This window comes from Nicotiana tabacum, chromosome 6, assembly GCF_000715075.1.
Source record: "Nicotiana tabacum cultivar K326 chromosome 6, ASM71507v2, whole genome shotgun sequence".
Classification (NCBI taxonomy): Eukaryota; Viridiplantae; Streptophyta; class Magnoliopsida; order Solanales; family Solanaceae; genus Nicotiana; species Nicotiana tabacum.
Window position 1 is genome coordinate 175,774,284 of NC_134085.1, and position 23,223 is coordinate 175,797,506.

Genomic DNA, 23,223 nt, shown 5'->3' on the forward strand with positions numbered 1-23,223 from the left:
AGGCACTACATTGGCTAACTAAGTGGGATACCGAGTGACCCGAATGACCTTGGCCTCAAACTATTTGGTGACCTCTTTCTTAATTTTCACACTCATATCAGTTTTAAATTTCCTCAGCTTCTGCTTGACAGGGGGGGGAATGCCGGATCAGTGGGCACTTTGTGAACCACCAAGCCAGTGCTTAGACCTGGCATGTCATCATAGGACCATGGAAAAACATCTTTACACTCGAACAATATTTTAATTATCTCCTCTCTGAGTTGTGGTTCAAGATGGACACTTATTTTAGTTTCCCGGACATTATCTTGGTCCCCTAAATTGATTGATTCTGTATCACTCAGGTTAGGCTTGGGTTTTTCTTCAAAATGGCTTAATTCTTTACTAATCTCTTCAAAGGCTTCATCCTCGTCATATTCCGATTCAACATCACATTCTATTTCTTGAATTACTATTTCAGAATTAGATTGGCTTTTAAGACTGGGCCGGAGATTCCGCATGCATGTCATATCATTGAAGCCAGCATAAAAAGAACTGTACAAGGAAAAAAAAAGAAAACAAAAATAAAACTATCAGGAAGAGGGGAAAAGAGAAATTGCATTTCATTGAGATTAAAGATAACGAGGTTTATACATCCAAACGCACGGAACATAGAATCTGAATTACAACCCTGGAATAATCCAGATAAATTGAAAGAAAATCAAAGCAAACTACCAAAACTCCCTCCTGGTGGGGAGAGGAGTAGCTTCCCAATTGTTAATCTTTGCACTAGGCCCAACAAATTGCACATCCGCCTTGCTAGAACCCTCTCCAGCTTCCAACACGCTCACATCAGCGAATATCCTCTCGAACCTTTCCATCAAATCTCCATCCACATCAACCACCGAACTGGGTACCGTCGTCACTGGGCGCTTTCTAGTACCAGGCCTGACAAACGATCGGGAAAGACGCGGGACTGGCTTTAGAAGGGCCCATGCTTTCTGTTTCATTTTTCTAGCTCTTCTCACGTCTGCGACTGTGGGCTTGAACCCCAGACCAAATGTATCCAAGTTTTTAGGAAGAGAAACCGGCTGTACGATACCTTGCAGAGATGAACCCAAGTCCTTCCCCGGCACAAAACCATTTTTCAACATTTCAACGGCTACCATGACTGATGCAGCAGCTACCCTTGGAGTCGGCACGCACTTCCCTTCAGGAATTTTCTCTACCGATACCGCGTCAAAAACCTGATAAACCCACGGCCCCTTGTCGTCTTCAATCTCTATGAACGGAACAATGACATCATTGGGAACACACAAATTATCTTTTCCATGCACACCAATTTCCTGTCTATCCCATTCAAACTTAACCATTTGATGCAGAGTAGACGGGACCGCTTTGGCAGCATGCATCCAGGGTCGTTCTAACAGCAGATTGTAAGAAATAGCCACATCGAGCACCTGGAATTCCATAGTAAATTCAATTGGCCCTATTGTAAGCTCGAGCACTATGTCCCCGACTGAATTTTTCCCTCCACCGTCGAATCCTCGAACGCAGATAATGTTCTTGTGAATTCTTTCATCATCCACCTTCAACTTGTTCAGAGTGGAAAGAGGGCAAATATTTGCACTGGAACCATTGTCAACCAGTACCCGAGTAACCACAGAATCTTCACATTTCACCATCAGATAGAGGGCTCTATTGTGCTCGATACCCTCCATGGGCAACTCATCATCAGAAAAAGTGACTCGGTTTACCTTAAATATCTTGTTAGCTATCTTTTCCAAGTGGTTTACTGAGATTTTGTCAGGAACGTGGGTCTCATTCAAGATCTTCATCAAAGCCCGACGGTGCTCGTCTGAATGGATCAATAATGATAAGAGCGAGATCTGAGCCGATGTCTTCCTTAACTGCTCCACAATGGAATAGTCCTGTATTTTCATCTTTCTCAGAAATTCTTCCGCTTCTTCCTCGGTCACAACTTTCTTCACCAACACTAGGTTATCTTTTGAGGTCTTAGATTTTCTCAACTCTTCGGGGGCAAAGCATCTCCCTAATCGAGTCAGACCATGGGTCTCACACACTTTTTCTTTAACCTCTTTTCCCTTGTAAGTCACTATCACTCGTTCATAATTCCATGGAACTGCCTTGCTGTTGACTATCGGTAATTGAGTTACCGGTTTGATAATGACAGGATCTGTGTGGGCGCCCTTCACAATTACTACAGGCTTGTTCGTCACTCCTGGCACAACCACTTTTGCTATTTCATGTTTTCCTGCAACGTCACTTGAGGACCCCTTCTTGACCTCCACAGATAGTTCATTATTTGCCCCATTCAACTTGATCACAGACTTCTCATTTGTTGACTTTTCAAACGGATTGGCTTTACTAGCCCGAATCATCATGACGGTTTGCGAAGGCTTCTTAGGCTCCCCTCCCTTATGCACTATCTCAATTATATTAGTTTCATAATGGGCCGACAACGGGTTCTGGTTGATGTTGGGTGCCTCCGAGGTTTGGACCTCAATACGATTAGTATCAATGAGCTCTTGAATATCTGTTTTCAATTTCTAGTATTTCTCTGTGTCATGACCCGGGGTCCCTGAACAATACTCACAACTCACCGAGCGGTCAAGATTTCTAGGAGGGGGATTTGGCAGTTTATCCTCGATTGGATTCAACATACCCAACTGTCTCAATTTGTGGAATAGGCTAGCATATGATTCTCCTAGAGGAGTGAAGGTCTTCTGTTTCTACAACCTCTTATTCTTAAAGGCTTGATTTGGCCGAAAACCTGTTCCAAGGGGATTTTTGTAGGCTCTTGGGGGTGGATGGGCATTTTGTGGAGCTAAGTATGGACTTTTTGGAGCCGGCGCATGCCATTGTGCGTGAGTGGGAGGTTGGGTATAGGTTTGTGCGTGATGGACAAAAAAATGGGGATCTGGCGGTGGGTAGTAGTGTTGTGGTGGGCTATATGGAGTGTGGGGGTAAGTTTGGTTAGGGTCGAGGTGGGTTGTAGTAATGTGGAAGGTTCCTGGACCCGACCCAAGCTCCCGACTCAATTGTCGCAATGTCCTCTTTCTTCTTCTTCCTGAGTACACCTCCAGTACCATTTTGAATGGCCTGGGTGGTCACTTTGATTGCTGAATAACTCATGATTTTGTTGGACTTGAGTCCCTCCTCAGCCATGCCTCCCATTTTTACAACTTCATTAAAGGACTTGCCCACTACTGACACCAAGTGACCAAAATAAGTGGGTTCCAAGGCCTGCAAGAAATAATCAACCATCTCACTTTCTTTCATCGGAGGGTCAACCCTTGCTGCTTTCTCTCTCCACCGGAATCCATATTCCCTGAAACTCTCACCGGGCTTCTTCTCAATCTTTGTTAATGACAGTCGGTCTGGGATAATTTCGAGATTGTACTGAAAATGGCAGGCAAAGTCTTAGGCCAAATCGTCCCATGTGTACCACCTGCTGTGATCTTGTCTGGTATACCATTCTAATGCCTATCCACTCAAACTTTGGCTGAAATATGCCATCAAAAATTCATCTCTTCCGCCTGCTCCTCTCATCTTGCTACAAAATCCTCTTAAGTGTGCTACTGGGTCACCATGCCCGTCATACAGATCAAACTTGGGCATTTTAACCCTACCGGTAACTGAACATCTGGGAACAAACATAAATCTTTATAGGCCACACTTACTTGACCTCCCAACCCCCTCATATCTCTGAACGATTGTTCTAAGCTTTTGACCTTTCTGATTATCTCTTCGTGTTCGGGATTTTGGGTAGCTTCTCGGTTTCTGCCGGGAGATCAAGATGAGGGGTGTAATATGGTTCTGGAACTTTGAAGGTGGGTTCAGGGGGACAATACTGGTTGTCGTGAGTTTGGAACAGAGGTTCACTGGAAGATCGGTGTAATGTAGCATGTGGAGGTGCCACAAAACAGGTGTGATTGTCGGGGGAGGGTATGGGACTTGTTTGGGTGGTGGAGCTTGAGAAGTATGGGAAGTGGCGCCATAGCATTGTTGGTAGAGGGGAAAGGCTGGAGATGAGTTCACAGTGGAAGGCTCCTGAGGCTGGGCCGATGGTGGGATATAGGCAGGGTTGGCGGGATAAACCGGTGGTGGATGACCCTTGGCCCAGGCTTGGTACATTTCAGCCATCTGTTGCTTTAACTTATACATCTCTTCCTTCATTGCATTAACATCCAGTTCTTCCACCTCTTTTGACGGGTCAACAATACTTGTCTCCGGTTCTTGGTTGGCCATATTCAGCCTATATTTTGATCGGGTATTGTATGAGTGAGTTGTCCAGAATGCCAATCAACTAACCACCTGCCTGGACTCAATACATTAACAACAACCTTGTTAGTGGTTAGGGCTTTAACAAATTAGTAACCGCACATTTGGGGAATGAATGCACCTAAGTAGTTAACCGTTTCTATTATGCATTTGATCGGCTGCTTGCGTCATCCCGGCTTTTCCATTTGCAACTTCTTTCTTCTCTTTTTCCATTCTGGCCTTTTCTTTTGTTTTTATCCTCTCATTTCTCTCTTGTTTTGCCATTGCTTCTTTCTCTTATTTTCTCTCTTTTCTTTTCTTCTTCTTTTTTCTTCATTTTTTCTCTCTTGTTTTCCTCTTTTTTTTCTTCTTCTTTCCTTTTTCTCTTTTGGTTATGGTTGAATCCTATAGAGATTGCCTACGTATCATGACCCCGCATGAATCAGACCGAGCGTAGTTCTGGGAGATAAGTACGAAAGTAGATAATAAAACAATTTTTGGGATTTTCAATTTCATAAAAAGCAAACGCTTTGATTACAAAGACTCAACACTAACAGACTCCAAGAGAAACTAACAGACGCTGATGAAAAGATGAAATACAGACTTCAAAAATAAACTATCATATTCCAACGGAAGAAAATGCAGACTCGACAACGAAGGACATACTACAGCAGAAAGAAAATACAGACTCAACACAACTGACAGACTCCAACGAAAAAGGACATACATACTCAAATGAAAAATTATGAATACATCAATGATCCTGGTGCCCGCGAGACATCATTCGGTCTCGCCGCGGGCCTATATGCAAGATCCCTTTGAAGTTGGTCCAAGTAACTCATTATCTGCTTAACGAATGTCATCACTGCTGCGAAGAAGGTAGTGCGAGTCATATCCTCACAGACTTAGCACTTCATAACAATGTAATCGGCGATGTTTCTAATTCTCTCTCTTATGACACCTTTTTCTTGTAACAAACGACCGATCTGCTGGGCCCTGGCTTCCAAAGTTTGCTCGGCCACATGATTCTGCTCCTAAAGTTGTTGCCAATCTATTTCTAATTGTGCCAATGCTGTATAACAATGTTCTCTTTCAACCTTGAAGTCTTTAGCCTGTTTGATCATTTTGTTTTCTGTGGCGATGACCCTTTTCTTTAATCCTGCGACCTCATCATCGTACTTTTCTTTCAACTGCTTAACCAGGCGTGCTCATTCATCTGCATTTTTAGCCAACTTTTTCGAGCCTTAGCTAGTTCATTTTCTGCTTTGTTCAAATCAAAACTATAGTCACTCACTTTCTGCCTCAAGTTAGCTATGAGTTTCTCATCTTTGGCACTTCGGGTTGGATTTTCTACCACTATTTCCATTTTCTGAATCTGGGCTCGAAGGGCCTCATTTTCTATGGCTAGCTTTTTCTTTTCTCCTTCGTCCGCCGCGGCTTGCAAGCTATTTTCAAACTGAAGGTCTCTGACTTGTTTCTCCAATTTGCTTATGGTAGCCCTGTACTTGTTTTCTTTGGCCAACCAATCCCATTGCGCCCGTGCTCCGTCGGTGAAATGTTAGACATGGGGTCTCTTTGCGGGCCTTTCAGGCTTATATTGAACGCGAGATCTTTTACCATACCAAGAAATATAACTGGGCTCCACCTCACCTCTGAATAGATCTCGGTATTAGGCCCTAAGAATCTGCACTGATGCCAAATCCGATGCACTCTTTCTTCTGGGAAGGCAGCTTTTGGCTCTAACTCAATGACCTGCTGACTCAAATCTTCATCGTATGGGATGGTCTGGTATCAGCCTAATTGACGCAGGACTCTGTGTGGAGCATAAGGCTGGATACTCCGAAGACCCATCAACAGCAAAGAAATACACCTCGGCTGACATATAGATTACTTCATTGATCGAGAGCCACCCGATCGTCCATTCGATCTTGTTTGCAGTCAAAGATCTCAGATGAACATTCCATGCTTCTGTACCATCCGGGAACTCATAACCCTCTACCCACTTTTCATGTTTTTCGATGCATTTAAGGCCAGTCATACCACAATTCAAGTATCCGGGACGGTGGCAAAGGTGTTCCTCCATCCATAGTTGTAATAACATATTGCACCCTTCAAAGAACTTCCCTCCTTCTCGACAATGGGTCAGTTCTCAGTAAATTTCCGCCAAGATCAACGACACTATAGTCCCATTTGCCTTTTTCATCATAAAGTCGGCTATCCCTACAAGTCCCAGCTCTATGTTCCCGTCTTTTCTAGGGCAAACCAAAATACCCAGGAACGCCGCTATGAAAGCTAATCCTCTCCGAGCTTCCCACTTGTTTTGGTTTCCCGCGTAAGTAAGACCGGCATCTGGCGTTTCAAAGCCACAGGGATTCCCATAACGTCGATACAGAAAGTAAAAGGTACAGAATCCTTTGGCCAAATTTCCGTCTCGGATGTCACGACTGATGCTTAACAAGTCCAAAAATTTATAAGGGGTTACTGTTCTCGGTGCCACCGGGTATTGACTTCTAAGACTCCCTTCGAAACCGGCATAGCCTGCTATCTCTTTCAGTGTAGGAGTTAACCCGAAATCAGCAAAGTGAAATACATTATGCGCTGGGTCCCAGAATGGTATCAAGGCCTCAATCACGTCTTTTCTTGGCTTAGCCTTCAAAAGCCCGATAAGACCACCCAATGCTTTTGTCACAACCTTCCTGCTATCTTCCCCCAAATCATGCCATCACATATGTAGCTCCAAAGGGATCTCTTCACGAACTGAGAAAGGTTCATTTTGAATTGTGCTCATTCTGCACATTTATTAAGGTGATTTTAATTAAAAGGAAAATATGACTCGTTTTGACTCAAAAAATGACCATTTTTTTTCCGAAATTTTCACACAAATATCCGGCTTTGCCAATACGGCCTTTCAGCACTTCGAAAACGAAGATTTTAAGGCTGTGTCGGCTAACCAGCCAAAACCTTTAAAAGTGACTAAAAGTGGTTGTTCTTGCAAAAACAGCCTTCCGACGCCCTTTTAGGGACATTTGGCTATTTCTGACAAGAATGACATCACCCTATTTATTTTCAAATTAAAGTAAAATTTTTGTTCTTTTGTGTTATTTTTGCAAAAAGGAAGTTGGACCCGATGGGGGTTGCCTACGTATCTCACAACCAGTGAGAATCAAACTGGCATAGTTCGGGAATTTTTTTTAAGAAAATAAACCCAACTTCTTTTTCTTTTCCCAAAAACACAAGGATATTTTTTCTATTTTTCTTTAAAATCCACAAAATTCCCCTCTTTTTTTTCAAAATTCTGGCAGAGTTTGAGTATATTTTAGGGACATTGGTTTTCACCACAGGTAATTACCTCACACTGCTATTTTCTTTTCCAAATTCTCTCCTTTTATTCAAAAGCCGGTCAGTATGCAAATCTGAAGCAAATAAATGCACAAGTAGCAAGTAAGATGCATCAGGATGGTCTTTTTATTTCGGGTGCACCTGTCCTAGACAGACCCAACCCCTGTGTTGAGTCTCCAAAGTCAAAATGCACATGATGCAAACAAACGTTCCTACTAGGGATCCGGCATGAGGTATTGTTATACTAGGTTTAAAAACCTGGGTTTATTTGTTTTAGACCTGGCTTACCCGAGCGGACAGCTCGAGCCGAGGGGGGCAACGTACCGGGAATACAGAAGCTTCACCGGCTTTATAACTTGTCCGAACCTCGTTATAAATTTGGAATATGACTCTAACAGAAAAGAAGTCACACGAAGTGCACACTTCTTCATGATTTAGAAAACTTAGAGAGAAGAGGGATTTCGCAACAGTTTATATACAGTTCACGGAATATCAAAGCAGTAAAAGCAATCAATTAACATATTAGGCCCAAAATAAAATCAGATAATAGACAAAGCCAACTATAACAATTATTCTAAGCTCGAATTTTTGAACCCTGAACCAGAGATTCTGGGTTCGTTCCCCAGCAGAGTCGTCAGAGCTGTCGCACCTCCTTTTTACCTACACCCCAAAAGGGTGTATAAGGGAGTTTTTCCAACTTAAAGTGACAATCGAAACGGGATTATTTTATTTAAAATCAGAGTCTCCCCTTGGGATAATTTATGGTGTCCCAAGTCACCGGTTCAAATCCCGAATCGAGGAAAAGATTGACTCTGTATTATAGTCCGCGAACCAGAAATCCGAGTAAAGAATTCTGTTAACCCGGAAGAAGGTGTTAGGCATTCCCGAGTTTCGTGGTTCTAGCACAGTCGCTCAACTGTTGTATTCAGCTTAATTGTCAGATTTTTAACGATTATGAACCTATATGCAAATTTTAACTTTTAACCACTTTTATTTAATTTTTAAAGAAGATTGAACGTCGTTTAAAACGTATCTTTGGATCGCGCCACATGAAATGCACCCACAATCCTAAACACATTTTAGTCAACATTTTAAGATTTTGATTTGGGTCATATGAAATGCACACCCGAATTTAGGAAGGTAATGTTATTTAACGACGCGCCTAAAGCAGCTACGCGTTTTGAACTTTGCGAGGGCCATGGAAAATTCGCTAAATGGCACGCCTCGAATTCTAAGGATTAAAATATTAACTAAGCGAGGGCCATAAGTTATACATTTTGGCTAATCGGCGTGCCTCAACCCATTTTTAAAGGGTCTAGTTAGTTAACTAAAGGTCTAAAGTGATTTGAATTCCATCAAACAAGGGTCTTAACCTTTAAGGCTCAACAAAGTGTAACAACGTTTCGCTAATATAAAATCCAATCAACAGCAGGCCCAAATCAACAACAGGCTCAAATCACAAATGAAACAGGGGTCTTGAACATAATTGGTAGCGCATCGAAAGGCACTGGGCCAACGCTAAAGGCCCAGCTGCAGATTTTAACGCCAAATCATACATAAAAACTCAAAATTGTACACATTTTATTGAATACCAATCATAAAACTATGTTTAGCACATGACTGAACTAACATCTTTGCTTCTTTGATTATTTAAACATAAAGCAACTAAAATTATAATTCTGATCTTGTCTGCACCTCGGACCAACGCTTGCCTTGGACTCACAAGACCACATTACAAGGAAAATGAACTTTGGGCCCAAACGAGCCCAAGCCAGATTTCAAGGCCAACTACTGGAGGCTTTAAGACTCGATATCGAGTCTCCTCAGAAGCAGATAACATATGTATAACCTTCCTTCCTAAGAATAAACAGGCCTCAACCTGCAAGGCTTGAAATGTATAGCTAAACTAGAGAAAACTGAGCAGCATGCTCTCAATCCAACAACACTGGCCTCAACAGGCCAAAACAGACCTGAAACATACTTGACATTACTAAAATTTCTTTGCAGTAGTTTTCTACTGCCCATACATAAGATCAGGGACTTTCAAACATTTAAGCTAAGCAAGTGAAAAGGAAATATTTATAAAACACCATAAAAGAATCTACAAAGATAATTACAAGAAACTAAATAACTTATGTGAGCCTAGGAGGAACATGAAGACAAAATATAATAGACTTCGAAGCTGGTAATGTAACAGAGAAGGGCAACAATCAGTTTCTTCGACTCGAATTACATGATTCCAACACAAATAGCCATAACAAGCTTCATTTCCATTCAAGGTTTGAAGGAAATACCTAGAAATAAGATAGAAACCAAAATAGTGAAGAATCAGTAGCTAGCAGCGAGCAACACAGCACAGATTTGAGCAACTATAAGTAAAACCCAAGTTCAACACAAGTTGACACACAACAAACCCCAAGACCCAACCTTGAACTAGTTCCAAACCCAAATCAATTCACACTCTACCTCAAATGAACTAAAAATGCTTCAAAACTTTGAAAACCTTCAGAAAACCCAAACAAAAGATCAATGGAACAGTGAAAACTTCAAACAAACTAAACCCCAAAGCTTTTCCAGCACAAGATCAAACCATTTACGCTTAAAAGTCTTCAGAAATTGTTCTGAAATCTAAGAACGACTTAAGATTTAGGGCTGAATTCCAATGGAATAGTATTTTCTTATAAATTTTAGTCGTCTGGTGTATTTCTGATTTTTCAGCTCTCAAAAATCTGACTTGAGCTCTAAGTAACAATGCCTTTATAGGCAAGCTACTAGGGCAGCCTCAAAGAGTTCAAAATTGTACTTAAAACCTTCTGAAATTTTCATTTTAACTTAGAAATCCCTAGTGTAAACCTCAGAATTTCAAAATAGCCCCCACCCCAGCTTCTAGGAAGCTTCCTTTTCAGTTACTCAAGATTCCCTTCCCCAATTTCCTAAATTACCCTTTTTATCTACTGTTATTTACCCTCCCGACCAAATACGGGTCAAGTTGACCCTGGGTTGAGTTAATCCAAAACCCAATCCAATCCAACGAGCCTGAAACCTAAAGGTACAAACCCTAGGCCCAAATCAAAACCAGATTATCTAAGGTGAAAAAGAACAGAAGCAATTCGAACAATTTCCAAACCCGCATGATGAACTAAATTTAACAAATCAGAACTAATCTAATTAACAGATTAATTGTACTGATTAAAGAAGAAGGTTTTCTTAAAACTAACATGCATCACAAAACAGAATGGGCTGGAGTTCAGAAGAAGAGACTGAAGTAGAAGAAGAAAAACAAACGGAGTAAAACTGGAGAAGAAATAACAAAAGAAAATGAAATACCTAAACGTGCCTCGGACCGTGAAAGGTGGTGATGGATCTTTGAACCTTCAGATTCTTGGCTCAATCTGAGACTAACCATGTGTTTTTATCCAAAACACACGGATACCATCAGAATGAACCTAAAACTTTGAGGAAACCCCGAATTGGAAAATTTGGACTTTTTAGGGTCAAGCTCTGATTCAAGATTCAAGAAGCTCGGGCAACATTCGAGGGGAATCGACCCGGGATTTGGGAAGAGGGGGCCAGGGTGGTTCTGTGGTGTGATTTTGGGGCCGATTGGACGAGTTAGGGTTTTGGTTGTCCTCTTCGATTCAAGATTCGAAGAATTCCAGTAGGATTCGAGGAGGGATTTGGAGATTTGGGAAGAGGAGAAGGAGGGGAGTCTATGGCGTTAATTTGGGGTCGATTGGAGTACCGCCGCCGGCGGAGACGATTTCCGACAAGCGGTTCCGGCGGAGGTGATAAGGGTCTGGTGAAGGAGATGAGAGGGGGTAGGGGCTGTTTGGACACTTATATATCAATATGAGGTTAGTTCTGGACCGTCAGATCAACTAACCGGTCCAGAACTAACCTCGACGGTCGAGATCAAAGGATAACAAAACGACGTCGTTTCCAATGATATCAATGGCATGACATCACCCTTTGTGTTATACACTCTTCCTTACCAAGCATATATAAAACAAGGACAAGCAAGGCAGGAAGCATAAATGATATCAAGGAGAGTGTATTAACGGATATTCCAAACAATTCCCAATCACAACTTTCCAAGTCAACAATGATTCAACAAACCTCAAGAACCATATTATTCCAATACTTCCACAAATCTCATAAATGATCCACAACACAAGTATAGAGTCTAGCATCCCAAGAATATCATTTATAGAAATGTAGTAATGATTTCACATATAGATGGTCGGATTAGACACATTAATGTATTCTTATAATTTTCATCAAGTTTGATCAAGTTATGACAAACTAGATCTTGATATCTAACACTTAATATTATGTTCTTAATATCTAAGAGTCAAGTAAGGCATTTAACAGAATGTCACAAAACTCTAAAAACACAAATATAACATAATCAACCCATCCGAGCATGATTAACCCTGGCACATACATATACACTCGTCAACTCATATATGTATTACCCCCTTATGTGGCAAACAATGGCAAATAGGAGGAAAAATTCCCTCAACAAAGCTAGGCAAAACACTTAACTCAATTCGACCAATCCAACACTCAATTTAGTCTTTTCTTCAACAAATTCGCCTCCGCTCAACTCAATCTAGCCAATGACGACTTGAATACACCACACAGTGCAAGAGAAAACAATTCCAATTAAAAAAACTATGATTTTCATTCAATTTTTAAAAAGTCAACAAAAGTCAAACTCTGGGCCCGCTTGGTCAAAACCCGGGTCCAAGGGTAGGTCTTGACTACCCATAACCTCAGGAGTCCAAATATGTATTTTATTTTCAAATCCTAGTCTTATTCGACTCTTAAATCTCAATTTTTCATTTTTCAAAACTTTGACAAAATCCCCAAATTTTTCCATGGATTTCCCATGAATTTGATGTTAAATCTTGTAAAATCATGAAATATAGATGGAAATTGGTTAAAGATACTTACCCAATGATTTGGTATAAAAGTCCCCTCTCACAATCGCCTCACCTCGAAGCTAGGGTTCAAAAATGAAGCAAAAGCTCGGAATTCTCAGCACTTAACAGGCTGCAGATGTCGCATTTACAATAGGGGGTTCGCAAATGCGGGAAAACTATCGCAATTGCGAACATGACAGATTCCTGCTGAGGTCGCATTTGCGACAAAGTCTTTGCAAATGCAGTAGAGTCCTTCGCAAATGTGAACTCTACCCAGCATCTCAGACCTCGCAAATGCGATGGCTGCTTCGCAATTGCGGCTGTCACATTTGCAACCAATACATCGCAAATGCGATGATACCAGTACTAGCTATCAAAACTATGAAAAATCATTCCGAAACCAATTCGAAAGTCATTCGAGCCCTCAGGGCTCCAAACCAAATACACACACAAGTCTAAAAACACAACACAAACTCGCTCGCGCATTCAAATCATCAAAATAACTTCTAAAACCACGAATCGGACGCCAAAACGTATGAAAATCAAACTTAAACTTCAAGAACTTCTAGAATCACAACCAAGCACCCGAACCCTATCAAATCAACTCTGAATGGCGCCAAACTTTGCAGAAAAGTTCCATATGAAAAGACGAACCTACTCGAAGCTTCAAATCACACATGGCAACCTCGAAACGATGAATCACACCTCAAGCTGAAATCAATGAACTTTGAAAATTCAACTTCCACAACCGATGCCAAAACCTATCAAATCACCTCCGAATGACCTCAAAATTCACACACGAGTCGCATTTGACATTACAGACCTATCCCAACTTCCGGAATCGAAATCCGATCTCGATATTAAAAAGTCCACTCCAGTCAAACTTCCTAAAAATCCAACTTTCGCCATTTCGAGCCAAACTCAGCTACGGACCTCCAAATCACAATCCGGACGCGATCCTAGGTCGAAAATCATCCAAAGAAGCTAACGGAACTGACGAAACTCCATTCCGAGGTCAAATGCTAAAAAGTCAAACTTGGTCAACTCTTCCAACTTAGAACTTAAATTCTGAAGTTCATTCTTCCACATTGCTTCCGGATAACTTGAAAACTAATACCGATGATTTATGCAAGTCATAATACATCATTCGAAGATACTCGAGCCCTCAAAACACCGAGCAAAGTGCAGATACTCGAAACGACCAGTAGGGTCGTTACACAATTGCATTGACAGCAACCTTCAGCCTACTACAGAGTAATTTGGAAATACATTTGTACAGGACATTGCAGCAAGCAATGGGTCTGTACTGGCTGGCACTTTCAGTAACCTTTACCTTTGGGATCAATACAATATTGGCAGTGTTGATTTGCCTTAACAGACTTCCATTGTTGAGGAATGTCAATACTGCCTCTGTGATGTCCTTCCCTACAATGTCCCATGCTGATTTGAAAAGCCACTTACATAGCCATCTGGCCCCGGGCTCTTATTGCTATCAATTTTAAACATATCTTGCTTCACTTACCTTTTAGAGTAAGGCTTAATTAGATTAATTTGTTGTTCCATTGATAAAGGCTGTCCATTGTTGAGAATGCTAGTGAAAGCTTTCAATCTATCAGACTGCTTCTTTCCTAGTAAATCAGTGTAATAATCCATAAATATATTAGCAATAGCTTCTTGTTCAGTCTGCCAGTTTCCATATTGATCCTTCATCTGAGTGATTGCCTGCTGCAGTTTTCTATGTTTTATAACTGAGAAAAAGTACTTAGTGTTGTCATCTCCAAGATTTATCCAAGTAGCTTTACTCTTTTGTTGCAGGAACATCTCTGCTAAGGATGAAGATTTCTTGAACTTTTGGAATTTAATCTTCTCATCCTTCTGGAATTGTGCATTTAAAGGATCAAGTTGCAATAGTGTCTGAGCTTGCATCAGTGATACTTTATCTTCTTCTGCTTCCGTCACTATGTTACTGAAATGTTGCTTATTCAACTCTTTCAACTTCCCTTTTAGCTGTTTTAATTTCTGCACTACTTGATACATTTTGCAACCATCAATTTGTGCATCCCATACTTCCCTAACCTTAGCAAGAAATAAAGTGTATTGTGCCCAAACATTGCTATAATAGAAAGCTGTCCTTCTTCTAAAGTTACTCTCATTCAACATCACTTTAGCTGGGCAATGATCACTGATGCCTTCAGGTAGGAAGGTTGCTCTACATGCATGCATAGTATTTAGCCAGACTTCATTAATAAACATCCAATCTATTTTAGAGAAAATTCTATGATCATCACTTCTATCATTCCAAGTGTACTTTTGTCCTTGTTGAGGAAGCTCAATTAGACCACATGTATCCACACAATTATGAAAATCCACAACTTCTGTCGAAGTTACTGGATCCCCACCACCACCACCACCACCAATTCTATCTTCAACATTCAACACATAATTGAAATCTCCTGAGATTAACCAAGGTTGCTGACATGTTGAGCTTTGTTGCTCTATTTCCTCCCATAACTCCTTCCTCTCCTCTCTAGTATTATGTGCATACACTACTGATAACATAAACCTCAATTGCATAGGAATGTATGTTACCTCTCATGTAACTACTTGAGTTGTGCTCATTTTAAGCTGAATATTATAGTAGTCTGGCCTCCAACTTATTCAGATTCTGTCATTGTAACGGTCTCCCAAGTTGTTTATGTTATTCGGTCCCCTGAACATACTACTAGCTATTTTCTCGAACTTGTTACTTTTTATTTTTGTCTCCAACAATCCTACTAGATTAACTTTTTCAACATTGGGACTTGACCTCCCTTTGCTTATTTGGGACATTAAGCCCCTAACATTCCAGCAGAGCATATTAATCATTCCCTGATTGAGGAATGGGTTGGCCTCCCACATTATCTCCAACATTAGCTGTAACACTACAATCTAGTTTAGTCCTGTGGAGAACCTGAAAGGTATTGCTACTTGTCACCTGTTGTGTCTGCTTGTTCTGGATCCTTTGTGCATGCCCTCTTGATGGTATTATCCATACAGAGTTTGCTTGTTCTTGTATTTTTTCTTTCAGGGGAAGTTCCTTTTGTCCTTCACCTATTTTTTAAATCTGCTGCTTCTCCTTTGGATCTTCAGAGAGTGGTTTATCAGTCCCCATTCCTTCTGGCGCTGCCTTTTCTTTTTGCTCATCTGTTTTTGGCCCCTTCTTTTTTCTAAATTCTGCTTCTGAGTGACCATATTTGTTACAGAATTTACATAATGTTGGCTTCCAGTCATAGATCACCTTTTGTTCTACTAGTGATCCTTTTTAATTTCTAAACAGAATACAGTTTGTAATACTGTATCCATTCCCACCTCTACCAGTAACCAGCAAAATTGAGCCATATCTTCTTCTCTGTATTTTGGTCTACCATCAATGACTTTCCAATTAGACTACCTATCATACTTAAGTCTTTTGGACTCCAATACTTAAAATCTAGTCCAGGCAACTTTATTCAAATCGGCAATGTATAATTCTTCGTAAATTCCATGTTTGGGCACCAAGCTTTGACAATGAATGACTTAGTGTCAAAGTGATAGATTCCTCCCTGAATTGCTTCATTTTTCTCCAATTCTGTATCAAACCTCACTAGTACAATCCCATTTTTTTAGCATTGAAATTTTATTTATCCCATGTTTAGCCCAGATCCTCTGTATATATCCATTGAGTACTGGAAATGGAGGATGAGCTCCCAACACATAGCATACCACGACATTCTTCCAATATTCAATTTCAGATGCAATGTCTTCTAACTCAATATCTACAATTGACGACTCACCTTGCACTTTAGGAGCTACATACTCACGTTTGAAATCAGCATTTGATAATTTTGAGATATCAAAATTCTCCCAAATCAAGCTCTGTTTGGTTGGTTGCTCGAGTTCCTCCTCCAACTGATCAACCCAGACTTATTCCAGCTACTCGAGGGACTTTGCTGCTTATTTCCTGACTGTACTATCTCACTCCATTGTTGAATTGCTTTCAATTTGCCTGCCTTCTCTGATTCTCCTACCGGAATTACTGTTGCATTGCTTTCCTGTTCACCTAGGGTTTCTATCAATTGGCTGCTTTGAACTCGTTGTCCTCGATTTTGATTGGACTTAGCTGTTGTTTTCTTCGCCATTAGAGCCTTCTGAGATGGAACACGCGCCCTCTTCCCCATGGCTAGCGCACATTACTTAAAGTGCACCGAGAGAAAAACGAGCCATCGTCAGGTCTCTACTTCCTACTGTTTTGCTTTTTTTTTTTCTCTTTATAATGCATATTTTGTTATTGCTATAGCTAAACTGAAGCAAACTAGTAGTACTAAATTGTATGAGAAATGATAGCGAACAACACACTGTAAACGTCAATGATATGGTGAAAAATATCATAACCCTTATTTGTATGAGTAACTGCAAAGAACAGAATCATTGGACAGCTCATATGTACACGTCCATAGGAAATTAATAACAATTCTTGTTGCTCTTCTGCATTATTGATGATTACACAATACATACCTGGAGATCTATGAGCCAGATGAAAGGTTGGACAAAATACACAGCTAACACTTGAGAGCAAAGGTTTATATTTTACGCTTTTCTTTTCCATTCTGTTATTCAGCTGTTATAGCTTTTACTGCTGAGACAATGGAGTTTTAAGCACCAAACTTGCCCTTGATGCCATCAATGACACTTGCTTCAACTTGGAAGGTCTTAGTCAACACATCATCGGGAATGGGTGGCGTCGAAGCAAATAGTGTAGTTGGAAGGACGATTGCGCCTGGCAAATGACTGTTAAAAGCTGTGAAGGTCAATGCCTTCCCCTTACCAACATTCATTTGAAAATGCACTAGTCCTCGGGGTACCACAAACATCTGCCCTGCAGTCAAAACTTTGGAATAGAACTTGTTGTCCGTTGTCACGAACGCAACAAAGAGTTTCCCCTTGATGACAACCCCGGACTCAGTTGCACGAGGGTGGATATGGGGTGAACTCAACCCTCCCGGGGCATAGTCAACTCGATTCATTGAGAGACCTAGCGTGTTCAAGCCTGGGAAAGAATGAACACTTCCTGGGGTCACGCTGTATCCAAATACATTGTCTGTGTTTCCTTCTTTGCCTAGACCATCAAAGAAGAAGTCATCCGAAGTAACTTCGGAAGCAGGTTTGCAAGGAAAGCCGTTAAGAGATGTTGATGTGCTGTTCAGAATTCCAACACAGAAATCCTGCAGTGGATCAGGATCAGCTGAATGAGAAGGAAAAGGTAAGACTACCAGAATTATCAACAAGAATGTCACACGAGTAAGAAACTCCGACTGAGACTTCATGGTAGCCATTGGATAGTGTTGTAGACTGAAAATTGATTCAAAGAATAGTGTGGCACTGTACTAATAATAGCACAGGAATTCAAGGCCTATTTATTAGTGAAGCCAGCCTTGGTCATCTCTAGCAAGAAAGCAACCTGTTAACATCAAATCATATATACATAAAGAAAGGAAATTTAGTTGAGGTTAGTTGGCACTTTGACAACAGATGAATGCAACGTTTCAACTTCTGTAGGGAGATGAAATAGTCAGTCGAATAGCTACTAAGTTTAACTTGGGGATTACGACCTCTGTGAATTATTGTATCATTTGTCAAAGCAATGAATCGTTCAACTCCTTTTTAATCAGGTGGTTCATCCTAGCCCTTCCCATGGTATAACAAGCCAATGAGTTGAATCAGTCCTAAATTCATAAACTAGGGCAGTCCGGTGCACTAAGCTCCCGCTATGCGAGAGTGCGGGGAAGGGCCTGACCACAAGGGTCTACTAAAGTTGATAAACCATGATTTGAACTAAATGCAATGCTCATATGCAGCCACACTTGTTTATCTTTTTAAATTGTCAGGATATATAGAGCCAAGAGCTTCTGGAAGCTGCGCCGACTTTAGAACAACAGAGAAGCTCTAATATCTTTCAACTGGAATACTAGACTATTGCTAGGAAAAATGATCTAATTGGAGGAAAATTGAGTAGGTAAACCTACCCATGCACATTATTTTTGTGAAATTGGCATATGACATAATCAACAAAAATTCAAATACTGGAAAAAGTCGTTTATTTGCCTGACATTGAGATCCTGAGAAAGAATTCAATCTATTGCTGGGTGCTTTCTTGCACGCGTTATTTTTTTTTTCTTATAGTTTTCGGGGTGGGGCAGGTTTGGTCTGGAAGTTTACCATTGTACAATTCTTTTGTTACCCAATCCCATCTTCATAGTGATGATGTTTAAGGGGACGTTTTGAAAGTGAAGTTTAAGCTTTTCGCAGCATTGCTAAATCTGCACTTTACCATGTGAAATTAAATGACATGACCTTTGGACAGATGTAGACCTTTTCTGATAAGCTTCCATGCTTTTGTTATCTGGTGCCACAATAAAGTCTGTGACGTACTTGCTACCTATGTTGCTCGGACTCTCCGGAAATGTTGCTGGGTGCGTGTCGGATCCTCCAAAAATAGTGTATTTTTGGAGGATCCGACACGGGTGCGGCATCATTTTGGAGAGTCCGCGCAACATAACTTGCTACTTCTTTTGCCCCACTTTCCAACTTTTACTTTTCCAGTCCTTTGTTCTCTCAATGTATTGTTTTCTTGTATGACTTGACCTTGTTGGTCCTTTAGAAATGTGTGGATATAGACTACACGATTTTGTTTCTCTACCACAATCTGCGGTGCTCGTGTGAGCTTATGCTCACCTTCTTGAGCTACATACCAAGCCGAGTTCTCTTTGCCAACTGAACTGCTATTACTGTTTTCATTCATGCATCACAGCTAGACACTAATGATCTTTTTCAGTAGAGTCAGCCCCTAAAATATTCATATTCATTGCAACACAATCTAGTGCTTGATTCTTTTCATGTTTCTATACGAATAATTTTTTGTGGAAAGCTTCTCATCACTTTCTTGATTTCTGGGGCCCTCTACTTCTCTTGCAGCTTGCACCGTCAGCATTTGATGCCACTGGAATGATTTTTGGCGCACAAGCACCGAGAGAATATGCTCAAGGAGCACAATCCGAGTGGCTCCATATGCAGGTTGGTAGCAGCTTTGACAGAGGAACATGACAGATGCCGTAATGAATTTGAATATAGGTTATTCAGGAATACTAGTCTTCCACTTCATCATGATGTTTGTGAGGGAACCTTGGCATTGGATCCTACAACTGTCCAGCAACTGTTCCACTATAGAAGAAGCATTCTTAAGTTTGTAATCGTAATCACCCTCATTTCCAGTAGAATTGTCTGTTTTATCTTGTATGATCAAGGTCGTCTAACTCAGTGTACTTGTACTATGTTGTATTGGTATAAGAAATAGACTACGCAGACTTTCTTCCTGTACTAGGCACAGATGCCTTCCCATTCCGAACGCTCTGAACATGCACAATCTCTCAGAATATATTCTTGCTCAAAGAACATATAACAAAATATATAAGACAGCCAAATATGAAGGATAGGGGAAGAACTTATGAAAAATGGCCTGAAATTGGGTATTTCTATTTCCACATTAGTCTGGAAGCTACTGGTTATTTGTAAAGATTGCGCAATAAAACTCATAAGGAAAAGCAGAGGTTTGGCAGGCAGCAGAATAGGATGCTTCTGTTGTTCGAGAGTTTCGTTTTTAGCTGTGGGCCTGGAGTAGCCAAACTACCTAGTTAGAGACCTAAAACTCGGTGGGTTTATGCTTCACTAGGAAGCATAAACCTAAGTCTATTCTGAAGATTCCGATAATGTTTTTGTTTGAAGCATAAACCTAGTTATTTGGGGAATGAAGGTCCCCACTGCATAGCTTATTACATCGCCAGTAGCATTTAGCTGATCGAGCGATGCAACTCAACACATATCCACATCATGGCGCGACCACTGGATAGCGTGGTTGGCTATATCTTAAATAACAATACTAATAACAAACCCAGTGCAATCCCACAAAGCGGGGTCTGAAGAGGGTAATGTGTACGCTTACCTTGTGAAGGTAAACGTGGTAGGCTATATCTGTGTTGCAATAATGTAGTCTTCGCAACATAGGCTCAAAATCACTCAATTGCATAGTTGCTTCTAAATCTTCCCTCGGATTTGTGACAGTAAAGATATAAATAGATAGAGTAGCAGAGCCAGAGCTCGGTAGTCAATACATGAACATGTACCTCTGCTGGTTCTTTTGAATTTCCCTAAGAAGAGATGATTTTTTTCGTTTAGTTTCTTAAATCTTAATTAACAAGAACAGAATCTCAGCTGGCCTCCACCTTTTGGAGGTTTCATTAGCTTCAATGCATATTTTGTTATTGCTATAGATAAACTGAAACCAAAACTTGCAAACTAGTACTAAATTGTATGAGAAGTGATAGCGAACAACACACTGTAAACGTCAATGATATAGTGAAAAATAGCATAACTCTTATTTGTATGAGTAACTGCAAAGAAATCATTTGAGTACCCATATCTACACGTCCTACGGAGAAGTAAAAATTCTTGTTGCTTTCTGCATTATTGATGATTACACATTACATACATGGAGATCTATGAGCCAGATGAAAGGTTGGACAAATACACAGCTAACACTTGAGAGCAAAAGTTTATATTTTACGCTTTTCCTTCCCATTCTGTTATTCAGCTGTTATAGCTATTACTTCTGAGACAATGGAGTTTTAAGCACCAAATTTGGCCTTGATTCCATCAATGACACTTGCTTCAACTTGGAAGGTCTTAGTCAACACATCATTAGGAATGGGAGGTGTCGAAGCAAATAGTGTAGTTGGAAGGACGACTACGCCTGGCAAATGACTGTTAAAAGCTGTGAAGGTCAATGCCTTCCCCTTACCAACATTCATTTGAAAATGCACTAGTCCTCGGGGTACCACAAACATCTGCCCTGCAGTCAAAACTTTGGAATAGAACTTGTTATCCGTTGTCACGAACCCAACAAAGAGTTTCCCCTTGATGACAACCCCGGACTCAGTTGCACGAGGGTGTGAATGGGGTGGATTTATCCCTCCCGGGGCATAGTCAACTCGATTCATTGAGAGACCTAGCGTGTTCAACCCCGGGAAAGCAAGAACATTTCCTGGTGTCACACTGAATCCAAATACATTGTCTGTGTCTCCCTCTTTGCTTAGACCATCAAAGAAGAAGTCATCCGAAGTAACTTCGGAAGCAGGTTTGCAAGGAAAGCCGTTAAGAGATGTTGATGTGCTGTTCAGAATTCCAACACAGAAATCCTGCAATGGATCAGGATCAGCTGAGTGAGAAGGAAACGGTAAGACTACCAGAATTATCAACAAGAATGTCACACCAATAGAAAACCCCGACTGAGAGTTCAGGGCAGCCATTGTTTAGTGTTGTAGAAGGAAACTTGATTCAAAGAATAGTGTGGCATTGTACTAATGGACAGGAGTTTAAGGGCTATTTATGCCTTGATGTTATCTCATCTGCAAGAAGGCAACCTGTTAAAATAAAATCATATCATATCATATCATATATACATAAAAGAAAGGAAATTTAGTTGAGGTTAGTTGGAACTTTGACAACAGATGAATGCAACGTTTTAACTTCTGTAGGGAGATGAAATAGTCAATGGAATAGCTAGTAAGTTAAACTTGGGAATTACGACCTCTGTGAATTATTGTATGATTTGTCAAAGCAATGAATCGTTCAACTCCTTTCTAATCAGGTGGTTCATCCTAGCCCGTCCTATGGTATAACATAAGAAGCCAAATAAGTTGAAACAGTCCTGAATTCATAAACTATTAAGTTTTTAAATCATGATTTGAACTAAATGCCATGCTCAGAGGTTCTGGATGCTGTGCTACATTACAACAACAGAAAAGCTCTAATATATATTTTGGATCAGTTTCTAACTACCAAATCAAAGGGAAAGCCTGAATTTAGATTTAAGTGTTCCAATACTTGTAACTAGTGGTGGCAAATGAATTATCCATCCATATTATCCACTAAAAAATAGATTGGATAATGAACTTTTTATATATTGGTCAAAATATGGATAAGATCTATATTATCCACTTAAAAAATGGATAACCAATGAGTTTAACTTTTACATTTGCAAAGACTCAACTTATGAGTTCATTAAGTTGGGAGACTAGGAATTCTCCTAAAAGTGATCATATTCAAGAAGCCATGGATAATATGGATATCCATATTATCTGCCGATTAACCCATTTTCTATCCGTATTAAATATGGATCGGGTCGGATATTTTGTCCATTTATACATTATCCATTTTTTACCTGTCCATATCCGACCTGACCCCCCAGTTTGCCACCCCTCTTTTAACCTTTTAACGAATTAATGAATCAAAGTATTGAAGATAATGAAGAGAAGTTTTATTGTGTGCCTCACACAACTGACATTAGTTGTGTGAGACTCTTTTTTGTCTCACAAATTTGTGGACCCCAATCTTATACTTCTGGGTCCATAAAAATCTGGGTCCACGAAACTGTGAGACAAAAAAGATATTTCATACAACTAGTGTAAGTTGTATGAGACACAAAATAAAATTTTTCAAAAATAATGCAGGTCAAAATCCTTATAAGAAAAAGAAATAACGCCCACAACTGGAGTAGTATTCATGAAGAATTTTGTTTTTTTATCTTTCAACTGGAATACTAGACAATTACTAGGAAAAATGATCAAAT

General features: G+C 40.3%; 3 protein-coding genes and 1 long non-coding RNA gene across 4 annotated transcripts; 1 reads left to right on the plus strand and 3 right to left on the minus strand.

Moving 5' to 3' along the window:
- Positions 1-13,843: 13,843 nt before the first annotated feature.
- On the minus strand, positions 13,844-15,098 carry LOC142182202 (uncharacterized). Its single transcript, XM_075256247.1, has 2 exons — positions 14,047-15,098; positions 13,844-13,949 (listed from the first exon to the last, which is right to left on the minus strand). The coding sequence occupies exons 1-2, from the start codon at positions 15,096-15,098 to the stop codon at positions 13,844-13,846; spliced, it is 1,158 nt and encodes a 385-aa protein (XP_075112348.1).
- Positions 15,099-15,174: 76 nt separating this feature from the next.
- On the plus strand, positions 15,175-19,916 carry LOC142182076 (uncharacterized). Its single transcript, XR_012710981.1, has 2 exons — positions 15,175-16,772; positions 19,515-19,916. It is a non-coding gene; the product is annotated as an uncharacterized LOC142182076 (long non-coding RNA).
- Positions 16,983-17,926, minus strand: LOC107768781 (germin-like protein subfamily T member 2). Its single transcript, XM_016587924.2, has one exon. It carries the CDS (start codon positions 17,873-17,875, stop codon positions 17,195-17,197), a length of 681 nt encoding a protein of 226 aa, XP_016443410.1. The 5' UTR covers positions 17,876-17,926; the 3' UTR covers positions 16,983-17,194.
- A 1,113-nt stretch (positions 19,917-21,029) lies between the features above and the next one.
- LOC107760806 (germin-like protein subfamily T member 2) lies at positions 21,030-22,022 on the minus strand. Its single transcript, XM_016578910.2, has one exon. The coding sequence runs from the start codon at positions 21,899-21,901 to the stop codon at positions 21,221-21,223; it is 681 nt and encodes a 226-aa protein (XP_016434396.1). The 5' UTR covers positions 21,902-22,022; the 3' UTR covers positions 21,030-21,220.
- Between the last annotated feature and the right edge of the window lie 1,201 nt (positions 22,023-23,223).